The following is a 15,795-nucleotide window of genomic DNA, read 5'->3' as shown; positions in this document are numbered from 1 at the left end:
TTATGTTGGTTTGTTTACAGTTGAGTGAGAAAACAATGTTGCACATTAAGTTAATCATCTGGGGACCCCCCAAAATAATTGGGGGGTCGTGTGTGAATTGATGACATCATCAAGCGATAAAGTCGACTTCAACTCAACTTTTTACTGAGTCAAGACGACTTGCAAAAATCACAAGTCGTTAATGCCCTAGTATGGGTACTATTATACTAATATATATATATATATATATATATATATATATATATATATATATATATATATATCGGTATTATTGGTATGGGTGTTATTAGTGTGGTTGCCCGACAGGGCAGTCCTGGGGAAACTTAATTTTTTCCACTAGATAAACGTTGTTGTGAATCAGATGCCGATGGAAATTGATGGAAAAACATTTGAGGAGTGGTGCTAGCTGGAGTATTGGTTGAGCTTCACATGACAGTTAGCACGCTGCTGAATATAGTCACGGCAACCACACTTGCAATTTCCAAATGCATCTTTCTAGTTACATAATATAATGTATTTATTTCTTTGAGATGTTTCTTTTTTTTTATCCCACAATTTTGTAACCCATTTTTCACCCAATGCTAATTTCCTAAGCTGTAATCCTGGGCTCTGCTCTCCCTCTGCCAACCTGGGGAGGGCCTTGAACTGAGCCCATGCTTCCTTCAGTGCATGAGGAGTGAGCAGGCCACTTCTTATCACCCGACAGGGGGAGCTTCCCTGGTTGGATGTAGCACGTGGAAGGAACACGTTATTCCATTTCCAACCAGTTCCTTTCCCCACCATCAGGCGCCCCGGCTGGCCAGGGGGAGGCATTATAGAGACCAGGATTACTGCATGTTTTTGTGAGGGTATCTACCCTAGGATAGGAGCTCCCAGGAGTAGTTTTTTATTCAAAAAAACATCAGCGTGACAACGTTTCGACCCCTCTCGGAGACTTCATCAGGTCTAAGTGAACACCAGAGTAGGCTAGCCGGTTAAATAACCGGAAGGAGGACACATTAATGACATGCGCAACAGCTGGGGTGATCTGCTTAAAGGCAACACCCACCAAGATCTGTACATGAAGTTAACACAGTGCAGTATTAAAAAGACAAGATCTTGAGCAGTTGAAAAGGCTAAAGAGCCAGTAATTAAATAATCTACCAGAACTAATACTGGTTAAAGCTATAAAAAGCAGCTAGTAAAATACCAAGTATACAATACAGTGTGCCTCAATAAGCGCCTAACAAAAAGACCAAAAGAAAAATAAATAAACAGTATACAAAAAGTATTCAAAATATTAAGGGCAATAATGTTGGACTATAACAACAAATTAATAGATACAAAAATCACAAAGTACACAAAGATAACAATATTCAAAGCAAAGATGCAGTAAATGAACAAACAAAAAAGGTAAAAATTACAGAAAAGGTTTAACATCGAACTCTTCATTGAGTCCACAGGGGGACATATTGAGTGTGTAGTTATAGTATGCTTCTCTTTGAAGAAGGAGACGGTTGTGAAAACCTCCGCGAGGGGGCGATCACAACCGTCTCCTTCTTCAAAGAGAAGCATACTATAACTACACACTCAATATGTCCCCCTGTGGACTCAATGAAGAGTTCGATGTTAAACCTTTTCTGTAATTTTTACCTTTTTTGTTTATTCATTTACTGCATCTTTGCTTTGAATATTGTTATCTTTGTGTACTTTGTGATTTTTGTATCTATTAATTTGTTGTTATAGTCCAACATTATTGCCCTTAATATTTTGAATACTTTTTGTATACTGTTTATTTATTTTTCTTTTGGTCTTTTTGTTAGGCGCTTATTGAGGCACACTGTATTGTATACTTGGTATTTTACTAGCTGCTTTTTATAGCTTTAACCAGTATTAGTTCTGGTAGATTATTTAATTACTGGCTCTTTAGCCTTTTCAACTGCTCAAGATTGTGTCTTTTTAATACTGCACTGTGTTAACTTCATGTACAGATCTTGGTGGGTGTTGCCTTTAAGCAGATCACCCCAGCTGTTGCGCATGTCATTAATGTGTCCTCCATCCGGTTATTTAACCGGCTAGCCTACTCTGGTGTTCACTTAGACCTGATGAAGACTCCGAGAGGGGTCGAAACGTTGTTACGCTGATGTTTTTTTGAATAAAAAACTACTCCTGGGAGCTCCTATCCAGTGTGCGGACATTCCTCTCCTTTAATTGTACGTATTTTTTGTCCAGCACCTGGTATCACTATGTTTTGGATGTGCGTGCTCCCTTTTTGAACTCTATCTACCCTAGGAGACATGGGGAGAACATGCAAACTCCACTTTTTTTTTTTTAGATTTTGTTTAAAAAGCTATAAAAGCCAAGCAATTAAAAGGTTAATCACAGTTATTTGTATGACACTCAATTGTCAAGTTTCAAAACAAAGTACTGAGGGCGCACACCAATATTAGTGAGGTACCAGGGTCAAGAGTTGACCCTGGTACTTGTAGCCACCATGCAGAATTTATTTACAGAGAAACCCAACGTTTCGAACTGGCAAGCTCTTCCTCAGGGTAGGGGTGGGCGATATGGTGATAAATATTGTTGAGACGATACAATAGTGGCGTTTCCATAAACGTATTCGAATTAGGGAAGCGAATTATCAGAAATACGCATTAAGACAAAGCGAATTTAGCATGTTTCCATTTGCGGGTGTCATTCGAATTAGCGACATTCGCAAGAGTTGATCGGGCTGATTTTTTTCAGACCGAACCTGAGCACTGCACCGTCTGCACGTCTGACTGCTGTGACTCGGTCGCTGTCTAGTAGTGGGAAGAAGGGATTATCACTATCAGTCATCATCATGGCCCCAAATAACTTTTAAATATATTACAATTGGCGACGAGTCTCTTACGAAATTGGCAAGAGTTCCTCTCAATACATAAAGCTACCGGTTCACCGCGAAAACCGCAAAATAAAATATTATCAGTGGTCGGCTGCCCTCCTTGCAACACATGCACGCCACGCACACACAAACACGTTATCCGTTCAACACCATTGCGCACGAAAAAACAAACAAAAAACACTTCATATATGATGGAAGTTCACTGATTGTTGTCAACAATCTCTTCCCATTTTGATGCTAATGAATTCCCTTTGACACCGATTCAGACGCAGTCCCCCCGATACTCGGGAGGGTCATTAAATGCCCCGATTATTGGCTAGTGTGCGGCGGGCAACCTTTATTGTACACTTCTGTGCCAGCGTTTTCAGTGATTTTACCGTGTTTTTCAAGGGCGATTGCGCGCGTGCACACTGCCGTGCGTGGGCTCAGATGCGCTGCAGAGTGCTCTATACCAGGGGTCTTCTCCAGGGGGTCCGGGACCCCTAGGGGGTCCTCAGAGTTACTACAGGGGGTCCTCCAAATCTTTGTGTGACTTTTTTTCCTCCTTTTTTATATTTTTCCTCCTTTTTTATATTAACCACTTGAACCCAAGTGTCCATATTCTGAGAACTTTAGCCAAAAATAGCAGATCTACACAACGCCTCGCAGTAAGCATGTAGATCGGCTATTTTTGGCAAAGGTTTGGTGAAGAGGGGAAAAAGAGCACACCAAGTACAGAGTGAAAGGTCAAGTTTATTAGGTCTTATTAGGACGGTTCAAATGGTTGATTATCTGAAAACACAAATTTACATGTATTCAAAATATACTGATGTTTATGCTGTCAAACGATGAAACTACATGGAATCTATGAAAAGGTTGTGGGGGTCCCTGCTTCATCTCTCTCTCAACTAAGGGGTCATTGGCCTGAAAATGTTGAAGACCCCTGCTCTATACTAGTACTGTATGTGAGCGACACAGTATCTTTGCTTCCGTGTTGTTGTAGCTACGCCCAGGCATGCGGATGGGGCCTCGTTTGGCACTGTGGAAACCTAGAAGAGGAGGAAAGCGCTCTTCTTCTGCAGAAACAGAATGGGACCGCATGGGGAACTGATGTTTTGTTTCCAGGTTATTTTGTCTCCTAGCAACTCCTAGCAACCGAGAAGCGATCAACGGATAGACATCGGTGATATTAATACGCTTATTGAATAAAGATACTAAGAGGGATATCTCCGTTTTTGGCAGAACTTTTAAACTAAATGAAAAAAATCAGGGCAGCAAATGTGTTAAGAGGACATCTTACCTTTGTCCAGCATGTTGTGTTAGAGCACTGGTTCTCACTCAACAGTAAGCAAACCAACATAACGTTTAAGTGTATAGAGGCAGAGACGTCATTACGTGCGCGTCCCGCGTCTGAGACGCGTTCACGTCGCCCAGAGACGCATTCACGCCTGTGTCCCGGGGTCCCAGGGACGCACCCTGATTGGAGTACATGTTAAAATAATTTACAGCGTCGCGGTCAGGGTCCCCGCGGAATGAACGTGTCGCAAACAGCATTTTGTTTCATTAATATTATCCTCGCCAGAAAGTGCCTGCCGTCTGTCTCTTTCTGCATGCAGCGGAGCCACAGCGCTCTGCTGCAGAGCAGAGGTGAACGGACTGGCCACTGCTCGCTCGCTCCCAGTCCCGGGTACATCAACTGCTCTGTCACTGTGATGTGATGCTACGTTTAGCTACATGCTAACGCTACTGCCGTTTCTGGCTGCTCGTCTGGCACAGAGTGAGGCTGGCAGAGGGTCATAAACTCATTAAGTCATAAAAAGACGTCTGATTTTCAAAGCGGAGAAACTAATTGTCTGTGATTTACAACAGCCGTTCTCCCGAGCGCTCTACATGTTCTCATCGTACTTGAGTAAAAGTATGCACTTAGGACTAAAAGTAAAAGTACTCATTATGCACAATTATTCTGTTTCACATGTTACCAAATAATATCCTTTGAAAATAGCCATGGCTGAAGTGGTTATGTAGGCTATACTTTTCAAAGTAACTAGTAAAGTTTTCGAATAATTGTAGTGGAATAAGTACAATATTTGCCTCAGATGTATAGTGGAGTAGAAGTAAAAGTAATGAAAATTGGAAATACTCCAGTAAAGTAAAAGTACCTTAAATTGTACTTAAAAAAATTACCTTTTTATTACCCCAAGAAAATAAAAAAATACCATTATTGCACCAAAGTAATCAACAAACTAAAACTATACTATCAAAAATGTCCAAACATTAGTCAAATTGTAAAATAATATAAGTAAGAGGCAAACATTTTATAAATAGCCTATCTAAAAGCTCACAGTGCTAAAGAAAAAAATGGGGACCCAAATTGGGGACCCATACATTTTTTCTGGGACCCATACATTTTTTCTGGGACCCATTTGAATGACCACCTGTGGGTCCCGGGACCCATTACATTGAAAACCTATTAACATCACTGTAGAGGGTATCTGCGCATTTCTAAAGTGACATTTTAAGGACTTTTTAATACCTCTAAAATGCCAAATTAAACATTGGCCAAATTGTCAAACATTAGAGGCAGAAATTGTGAAAATAGCAGATCTACATGCTCACAACTTCTCGCAACGCGAGGGGTTGTGAGCATGTAGATCAGCTATTTTCACAATAGAACCGTGCTTATACAAAATGTACTCTGGGTGGGGGTCCCCTGTTAAAATATGATCATTTGGGGGGTCGTGGCCTGAAAAGGTTGAGAAGCACTGTGTTAGAGGACAAAAGGACATCTTACCTTTGTCCAACATGTCCATGCTGCTCAGCAGGTCAGCACGGACAGGCTGTGAGGCTTTGAGACACAGACGATGGACGTTGGATGGAGTGTCGTCCCCTGCCAGGGTGGTGAGGTCAATGCAGGTCACCGCCCTGAGGAGCCAGGCCGCCTAGTGGACAGAATGACACACTGCAAATTAAAACACCACTCTGAGGAGCCCCTAGTGGACAGAATAACACACTGCAGCTTAAAACACCACTCTGAGGAGCCCCCTAGTGGACAGAATGACACATTGCAACTTAAAACACCACTCTGAGGAGCCCCCTAGTGGACAGAATAACACACTGCAACTTAAAACACCACTCTGAGGAGCCCCCTAGTGGACAGAATAACACACTGCAGGTTAAAACACCACTCTGAGGAGCCCTCTAGTGGACAGAATGACACATTGCAACTTAAAACACCACTCTGAGGAGCCCCCTAGTGGACAGAATGACACACTGCAACTTAAAACACCACTCTGAGGAGCCCTAGTGCAGTTATATTTTGGGGGGTCCCCAGATGATTAACTTAATGTGCAACATTGTTTTCTCACTCAACAGTAAACAAACCAGCATACATTTTAAGTGTATAGAGTAGGGATGCGAAGATATACCGGTACGGATCGTAATCGCGATACAAACGTCCGCGATACTGTTGAATCGGTTCATTCAGTGTGTACCGGTACAATAGACGGCCGAAATCGTGATGGATCGTACCGTGAGTGTCTGGATCGGTAAATTCCGCGATTGTATCGGTTCTTCCATATAGTATTTCATTCTATCCTGTGTTTCCGAGGCGCCATGAATGCACCATCATCAGCCGTTCAACCCCCTCCCCAAAAGCCAGTCTTTAACGCGAGCTGCGACTCGGACAGACGGACAACATCTGCACTCTGTATGCAGGCAACCAGGGAGACAGACAGTGCAGCGAAATGCGAGTGAATCAACACAGACGAACTAGCAGCCCCACGGGTTAAAAAGATGCAAGATTAGTTGTACAGTACTTAGCTTTATAACATCCAAGTCCGCTGCGCTGATTGTTGTCACAGAGTAGCACAGGCTGATCGAGTGATATGTAATCAGCCGTTTCTTAGCGAATCTCCGACGGACAATTGATTGAGATCATCTTCTGCGCTATATTAACTGCACACACACAACAACAACAATGTTGCTGGGTGTTGTAGGACTACTGCTTGTGTTTAAAACAAAGTATTTGTCACTGTTCTACAACTTTCCTGTTGATGCAAGCAACTCTCTCACTTTCTCTGCTGCTAGTTCTGCTCTGGGAAAGAAGCCTAATTTATACATCGCAGTACAAGGGTGTCGCACCTAAAATAGCAGACCTACAAGCTCACAATGCGTCGTGGATGCGACGCGCTGTGAGCTTGTAGGTCTGTTTTAAAACATTTTGGCTATAAAAATTGCATAATCCTGGATTAAATATAATATAATATAATATAATATAATATAATATAATATAATATAATAATACAAACCAGGGAGGGACTTTATTGTTTTTCAGGTCAAGGACCCCTTAGCTCAGACAGAGATCAAGCAGGGACCCTCGCTGTAGGCTAGGCATTATAGCATACTGTATCACACAAATAGTTGGCAGGCCCCCTGTAATAACCCTGGATTGGGGTCCCTGACTCCCAGTTGAAGACATATAGGCCTACTAATAATGACATAGGCCTTCTATATGATTAGTTATGAAACAATTCTACAATAGCCAGCAGCTTTGTGTTCTCCCAGAATACTATAGGCCTATGTTGGGTTGTTAGACAGAGCCTATACTACAGTGAAACAATAAATTGCCTTGAATTTAAATTTCATAAATTTTTAGTCGCTATGTTTTGTAAATTTTGGGATTTGGGCTTGAATCGTGGTGAATCGTATCGCATCGTATCGGGAACAGGGGTGGATCGCGATGTATCGTATCGGCAGGATTTCAATGTATCGCAATTATATCGTATCGCTGGCAGTGTATCGAGGTCCGTATCGTATCGCCTCAGTGGTCGAGATTCGCATCCCTAGTATAGAGGGGATCTGCAGATGACTAAAGTGACAATTCAAGGACTTTTAAATACATCTAAAATTACAAATTAAACATTGGCCAAATTGTCAAATATTAGAGGCTGAAATTGTGAAAATAGATCTACATGCTTACAACGCCTCGCAATACAACAGTCTTTTACAAAATGTAATGCCTCAACTCTTAGTGCTCGTCAAGGTGTGTGTGTGTGTGTGTGTGTGTGGGGGGGGTCCCCGTTAAAATATTATTTTGGGGGCTGCGGCCTGAAAAGGAGAACCACTGCCCTAGTGGACAGAATGACACACTGCAGCTTTAAACACCAGGACAACGTGTCCTGGATATGGAAGCTATGGTTGAGAGTGGTTAAATATTGTCATCAGATCAAACATTGCATCATAACAGACAACAGACTGGAGTTATTAATTCACCTGCCACTGCTTCTTGTTCAGTTTACGTCCTTGAATCTGTTGAGCTCGCTTCAACACCGCCTGAGTGTTGACTCGAACTCTGGACACCCACTCCATGTCTGAGAGAGAGAGAGAGAGAGAGAGAGAGAGAGAGAGAGAGAGAGAGTAAAACATACATAAGGGGTCTTCAACAGGGGGTCCTGGACCCCTAGGGGGTCCTCAGAATTACTACAGGGGGTCCTCGAAATCTTTGAGTGATAGAACTTTTTTTTTTACTATTAACCACTTGAACCCTAGGGTCAATATTCTGAGAACTTTAGCCAACAAATAGCCGATCTACAAGCTCACAACTTGTGAGCTTGTAGATTGGCTATTTTCAGCAAAGAGCTTTGGTGTAGAGGGCAAACAGAGCAGACTAAGTACAGAGTGAAAGGTCAAGTTTATTAAGTATTGACGGTTCAAGTGGTTAAATATCTGAAAACACAAATTAACATGAATTCAAAATACACTGATGATCGTGCTGTCAAACAATAAAGCTATATGGAATCTATGAACTTGTGGGGGTCCCTGCTTCATCTCTCTCTCAACTAAGGGGTCCTTGGCCTGAAAACATTGAAGACCCCTGACATACATCATGCAAACAAACAAACATTAACACAACACTGATGACAGCTGCTGTCAAACAACAACACTAATACTAGTGGTGTTTTTGCCCGTGGTTGTGTTGTGTACTGAGGTGGAAGTATTGGCCCGTAGGATAGCAGTTTGGGCACCGCTTCACCGGTTTATGCCCACATATGGTGTTCCGTGATGTCAGTCATATCCAAATGTAGTCCCTGTTTCAGCATGCGGGTATATCAGATTTGGGTGCTGCTTAGTCTCAGTGATGTCAATCATCTCCAAATGTGGGCTGACTGATGTCAGTTAGTGATGTCAGTCACCTCCAAATTTGGACATTGTTTCAGCATACGGCTGTTACCATGGTGTTTAGTATCAGTGATGTCAGCAGCGTGCAGACGGACGGACAGACTTGCATTCGGTAAATGAACCCATTTAGGCCTGGAATTATTGAATTATTTAGCAATTGAAAAATAGCAGATCTACAAGCTCGCAGCTGTGAGCTTGTAGATCTGCTATTTTTGAAAAAGTTATGAAAATGAGTGCAAATCTTTGAATATATGTATTTTTAAAGCGAACGTTTGTACCTCAAATTTTGCTTCTGGCGCGACTGTCCACTAGAGGCGGAAGTCCTATGTTAAGCTAAATAATTTCGGACAAAAATGCTTTTTATTCAACAATCCGGTAGCGGCGTGTAATGAACGTTGTGCGGCGTCAAATTGTTATCAAAGTTGGCTTAGGTAAGCACTTTATTTTTGAAATCTGACGTTCCTAGCTCAAACCGTTAAGGGCTCGATTGCCCACTACTCCTCAAGTTGAGGCGGGACCGTCCTGTATTCAGGGCTAGGAGGTATTGCAACCCTAGATTCATCCTATTATAAAATAATCTAGTGTTGCAATTTGAGGCTAGTAAAGTTACTAGTTACTTTTCAGATATAGCCTAAATGATTATATTCTAAAACATAATGCATTAATCCACTTTAGCCGTATTTTAGACCGTGGCTATTTGAAAACGCGTCGCATCACAAGACGTTGTGAGCTTGTAGATCTGCTATTTTCAAACATGCTGTACTTTTAAGTACATTTTGATGCCAACACTTTCATAATTTTACTCAAGTAAATTTTAAATTCCGGACTTTCGGTCACTGACAGACAGCAGCACAGCTGCACGTGAGCTGACGTTGGTTAACTCGTGTAAAAAAAGATTTAAATCTCACCCAAGTTGATTCCAGGATTCCTCGCAGTCGCAGACATGTCGATCAAACAGGATCCAAAGATCGATTTAGTAAAATCTATTGATTGATTGGCTAACAGCAGTTAGATGAAGTCTAACAGAATCTATAAATCTATTTGTAGATCAGTTAGGGTGTTGTTTCAGCAGTTTGTCAGAAACACACAACCATCGGTGTTTACCTAACTGAAACAACGTGACCGTTGCTTCTCCTACTTCCTGACTGAGGCACCGCCCCCTCCGTTTCCACCAATCACAACCGGGCTTTCCTTCACACATTGGTGCCTATTGGCTGCTCAGTACTCACATCCGGTCTAGATTCCGCCCACTGTATCCGGTGGTTTTCCATATCTGCACAAGGGCCGTTTCCGTGTCCCTTCCTAGACCGGATATGCAGACGGTAGAGTGAACAAATCACCAGCCGGCTCTGCGTCGTAGGCACTGGGTTGCCACGTTTTGGCGAGGGATATAAGCAGCTACGGTCTCTGAAAACAAGCCCAGAATATAAGCAAGTATGAAGCAAAAAACAAAACAACAACAATGAAAAACTAAAGACTAAAAGAAAATAAAAGTAAACAAACAACTATAGAGCAAACAACTTCATAGGTCAGCCACACTTCATATGTCTAAAAAGCACTGGGTCAATATAGCAACATCTTTCTTTTATTTTTTTTTATTTTATTTTTATTTTTTTTAGTAATTCCATAAAATTTTAAAACAAATGTTTAAGAAGTAGTGAAAACAGCTGATACAAGCTCACAACGGGGCGCGAAGCAACACGTTGTTTGTGAGCTTGTAGATCTGCTATTTTCAATAGTTTGGGTCCCGGGCAAAGTTTCTCTTTTGGGTCTCGAGCTAAAAAGTTTGGGAACCACTGGTCTAAAGCACTGTTGCCCAAACACTCGGGACCCATTTGTGGGTCGCAGACATTTTTCATGGGACCCTTTATTTTGTGCTTACTACATTTAGTTTTAATTATTATTATTTCATATACATAAAAAAAAAACATTCCCCAAAAACCTAAGATTTTCACAAATAAAACAAAAGCATTGGGTCTTGAGACAAAACGTTTGGGAACTGGTCTAAAGCATTGGTTCCCAAACGTATCTGTTCGAGACCCAAAAGAGAGATTAGACGTCTTGTCTGGGACCCAAATTAGTGAAAATACAACAGCAGATCTACAAGCTCAAATCTTGTTGAAATCTTGACACTGTGGTTCAATGGTTTTGTTGCTCTGACATCATGCTCTGACATCACTGTGATGTCAGGGGAACCACTCTTTTTTTTTTTTATATAATTTTTATCCCACGATTTTGCAACCCATTTTCACCCAGTGCCAATTGCCTATGTAATCCTGGGCTCTGCTCTCCCTCTGCCGCGCCTGGGGATACAACGGACTGACCTCATGCTTCCTTCAGTGCATGAGTAGTCCAAGTTGTTTCTTTTCACCTGACGGGGGGGATTTCCCCGGGATGGACGTAGCGCGTGGAAGGAACACGTTATTCCAACCAGTTCCTTTCCCCTCCATCAAGCGCCCCGGCTGGCCAGAGGGAGGCATTATTGAGACCAGGATTACTGCATGTTTTTGTGAGGGTATCAACCCTAGGAGACACGGGGAGAACATGCAACCAGGGGAACCACTCTTAACAGAATGGGTTTGCCGCTCTGACATCACGCTCTGCCTTCACTGTGATGTCACACTAACAGAATCCCTTTTATGCCCATGTAAGGAGTTCCCTGATGTCATCAATATTAAGCCCATATCTAACAGTGCTTAATGGGAAAGCCCATATATGGAGGCCACATCGGCCACAAACCAAACGGCTGGTTCTACAGACAGGGATCTATCTCTATAGGCGCATTTCCACTGTAGGGCCAAGCCAGAACCAGAACCAGAACTTTCCAGAACCAAGAACTTTCAAGAACCTGTGAAGTTCCAGAACCAAGTTCTGCTTTTGTTTCCATATAACCAGACCCAACCGGGAAGCTCCACTGGTCAGCCTGATTTGGCTGAGACAAAACAGCTGGTCACATTCGGGAATCTAAAATCTAAAATAACAGCTGTATGTAAATACGTATATTATTAGTTACTACTTTCTGAATATAAAAAAATAAAAAAACAATAGAACGTTCAAACAAGCTGCTATACTGTAGGCTACTGAGCGTTTGGTAGGTACGCTGCCTTTGCTCTAGGGAGGGAAAAAAGCGTCTCCCTCAACACACACGCGGCGCGCACGCACGCACACACGCACACACACACACACACACACACACACACACAAACACGCTGCCTCGCGACTCGGGAGTCACCAATGAACGCCAGCGAATGTAGAAATGCGTATCTCCACCGTAGTTTGTTGTCTGTCTATTGACGTACATTTTCTTTATTTTTGCTTGGCACCGTGTCTGTCTGCTTGTGCACTCAACGCCCATTTCAGAAAGACGACGGCGACGGAATTTGTTTGAAACTCCTTCATTTAGAACGGATACTTCTAACTCCTGGATATTTTCTTCTCCCGCCCAGACACAAATAAGAGCCTGTATCATCACATTCTTTATGTGTCGTGGCTGTCGTCTGGCGTCGCGTCCATAGTGTTTCTGCCTGTCAGAATAGTATTTTAAAAATGACAGGGTTGTGTTGTGAGAGATTTCTCCCAGTTCTCCTCGGGCGTAGTCTCCGCTCAAGCGGCTCAACCAATCAAGAGCAGTAGCGCTGCTAGCCCCGCCCATAGGTTCCCAGAACTCAAGTTTAGTTCTGCCTCAGGAGCAGGACCGAAAAAAGGTTCCAGGAGGTTCCAGGAACCTTGTATGGAACCGGGCCGTTTGCAATGGAAACAAAACCAGAACCAAAAAAATAGGTTCTGGTTCCTGAAAGTTCTGGTTCCACCTTGCAGTGGAAAAGCGCCTTATGTATCAGTACCCGCATATCTGACCAAACATCTCCAAAACGTTAGCCACACCCACAACCACAACACCAGAGGGAGTGCACACAATGATCTGATAACACAAACCTATAAGACAGATACGGGTAAATTCTCCTTCTACACCACTACCACCCAGGTGTGGAATTCCTTGACTACCTCCCTTAAAACATGTAACTCGCTGGCATCCTTCAAAACTGCCCTGAAAACTCACCTTTCAGGAGGCCAGAGAAGGAGGTAGTTATCACTTCTCCCATAGACAGGCGAGAAGTGAGCACCCCCCTTATATTAGCCCCACCCCCTTGTTTCCCCTATCCTGTACATATACTGTTTTTGAGCGGTGCAAACCGCTCCTATATTTCACTTTCGGTTTATCTAGTTAAAACATATTAGCACGGGACGATTCTTTCATTCTTCATCGATTGGCTAGTTGATTAACTAAACATAAGAATCGACCAATCAGAAACCGTTCTACTCGTGACGACATGTGTTAGCCAAACAGAACAGACCAATCAAATGCTGTGTTGTTCATGCTAATTTAGATCTGTCTTGGCCATTACACTTGCACTTGAGACCGGCTTGAGACCGGCTGTTAATGGCCAGGCTGGTATGTTGCGCATAATATACTCCCGACATAATCTGTTTCCAAGAGGCAACCCAGCACTTCTTGGTGTTGGCCGTCAGTCAAAGTTAAAGGGAAAAAAGTCTGACCAACCGCATATCCTGGACCTTTCTGAAGCAAATCGACCCCCATCCAGGATTCAAGACAGCGACCACGCTACATTAAACCCTGTAGTCTATGGTTGCTGTTTCGAATCCTGGGTGGGGGTCGATTTGTGCCAGAAAGGTCCAGGATATGCGGTTGGTCCAGGCGTAATGGCCAGGTTGTTTCATATCCTGGACTTTTCCTAAACCCCCTCTCCGTTCTGCCCTCTGTCTGTTTTGTTTGAGCTTCTGGTCTGGACTGTATATTATTTCTCTTCTATTCACTCTTTGACTGCCACCAGGCTGTTAATGGCCAGGCTGTTTGTCTGACCTCCTGTCTGTTCTCCCTCTGTCTCCCCCTTGCTTTATAACCCACAAGAAGCTCTATTTGGCTCTATCTGGTTTCAGACAGCGACAATTAGGAGTTTCTCCTGCATCTCGGCTACTCAAAATGGAGTTTCTGGTGACACATAAATGTGCACATGAATGTGCACGATAAGTTGTTATTAGCCTTTGGTCTGGTCAAGGATACTAACAAACCCAGCACTTCTTGGCGTTGGCCGTCAGTCAAAGTTAAAGGGAAAAGGTCTGACCAACCGCATATCTTGGACCTTTCTGGCGCAAATCAACCCCCACCCAGGATTCAAGACAGCGACCACGCTACATTAAACCCTGTAGTCTATGGTTGCTGTTTCGAATCCTAGGTGGGGGTCTATTTGTGCCAGAAAGGTCCAGGATATGTGGTTGGTCCAGGTGTAATGGCTAGGTTGTTTCATATCCTGGAATTGGTTGGTTGTCCTCCTGTCTGTTTTCCCTCTGTTATCCCTCTGTCTCCTAATTGCTTTATAACCCTCAAGAAGCTTTATTTGGCTCTATGCATACAAACTCATTCAAGACAGCGGCCACACTTTTCCCTCTAACTTTGACTGACGGACAATGTCAGTCAATGCAAATGATCTCCTGTCTGTTTTCCCTCTGTTTCCTAATTGTTTTATAACCCTCTCTTCAGTTGCATGTCTCTGTCTTGTAAGTGGAATAATATAATCTAAATTCTCACATTTTATATACTGACCAGGAGTTCTGGTTACGTAACATATAAACATGACTGGTTGCAATGAAGATTTGCGCATGCTGTTTTACCTCCATATTTATTACTATGACATATATCACCATAACGTCAGAGATCACTCAATGGATTATAGTCAAGGGTTGCTAAAGGCAGTCCATTCCTTAGCATTTGCCTTAGTTTCCTCTTGTTCACATCTAAAATCATGTTTGAGACAGACTCACAAACAGATGTATCGAATTTGTCGTATTTAATGCCCAAAGCCGTGATGCCAGGGTTAAAATGGTTAAAATAAGGTACGGATTGCAGCTTCAATATAAACACAATCTTGACCCATTGCCCCAAGTTTTACAAAATTGAGTGCTCTGCTCACTTCACCATAATACTGTAACACAGACCTCCATGTATGGATCATAAAATGTATTCTATATCATAATATAAACCAATTATACTCAGTCATGAAAGTGTTATCATTATGACATCACATTATGTATTATACTATCAGTAGTGGTCATACTATCAGTAGAGGGCAGCCTCATGCAAGAATTAAAAGAAGAAATGGCCGCGGTCGGCTCCCATCCGTCCAGGCCACTAAAGTTCTTTAGAGCACTTTTACGGGAGATGTGTTAACGGTACACACCCGCGCGACCCCTCATCAGTTTACAGACATCAAAACAAGGTACAAAAGAACGAGCCAAAGAAAGTACAATGGTCATACATATATGACAATCTATACTTCTTTTTCCGTTACGCTATTAAGGATCGTGCATAATGAAAATCGCCTTTGCACCGCTCACTTCGCACGGGTGCGATTTTTTTTTTTATAACGGCAATATAATTGAATGTTTTCTTTGCTTGCTATTTATTATGTCCATGAATTAAATACTGAGGGCTTTCAATGTAAAAAAGACTTATGTGGTCCTATGCGAGATGTTCCTTTTAGGCAGGGTTTTTAACTGTACTTGTACTGTACTATATTTCAATTGTATAGACTATGAAAGGGGTTTTGTAAAGAGTGTAAACAGGTTGAGGCTTGGTTCAACACAAATTCATATAGTGCAACTTTCGAATGCCAACATTGCAGCTGACAGATGCCCCGATAGATGCTACACTGTCTGAGATGTTAAATCCTCTGTCTGCAAGAACACAGTCTCCAGGCACC

The 15,795-nt window shown here is 42.5% G+C and overlaps 1 protein-coding gene across 1 annotated transcript in view; it reads right to left on the bottom strand.

The window, feature by feature from the left end:
• Nucleotides 1–10,131, bottom strand: part of dera (deoxyribose-phosphate aldolase (putative)) — a 35,483-nt gene extending 25,352 nt beyond the window's left edge. Inside the window, exons 1-3 of the mRNA XM_080740427.1 lie at nucleotides 9,928–10,131; nucleotides 8,114–8,211; nucleotides 5,634–5,781 (exon numbers count right to left, since the gene is read on the bottom strand). Coding sequence (XP_080596553.1) covers nucleotides 5,634–5,781; nucleotides 8,114–8,211; nucleotides 9,928–9,964 — 283 coding nt within the window. The 5' untranslated portion in view covers nucleotides 9,965–10,131. The remainder of the gene's footprint in view (nucleotides 1–5,633; nucleotides 5,782–8,113; nucleotides 8,212–9,927) is intronic.
• Nucleotides 10,132–15,795: the final 5,664 nt, after the last annotated feature.

This window comes from Nannobrachium achirus (assembly GCF_963921795.1).
Source record: "Nannobrachium achirus genome assembly, chromosome: 13".
Classification (NCBI taxonomy): Eukaryota; Metazoa; Chordata; class Actinopteri; order Myctophiformes; family Myctophidae; genus Nannobrachium; species Nannobrachium achirus.
Note: the sequence above shows the minus strand (reverse complement) of the source record. Positions and strands in the feature narration are given on the sequence as shown.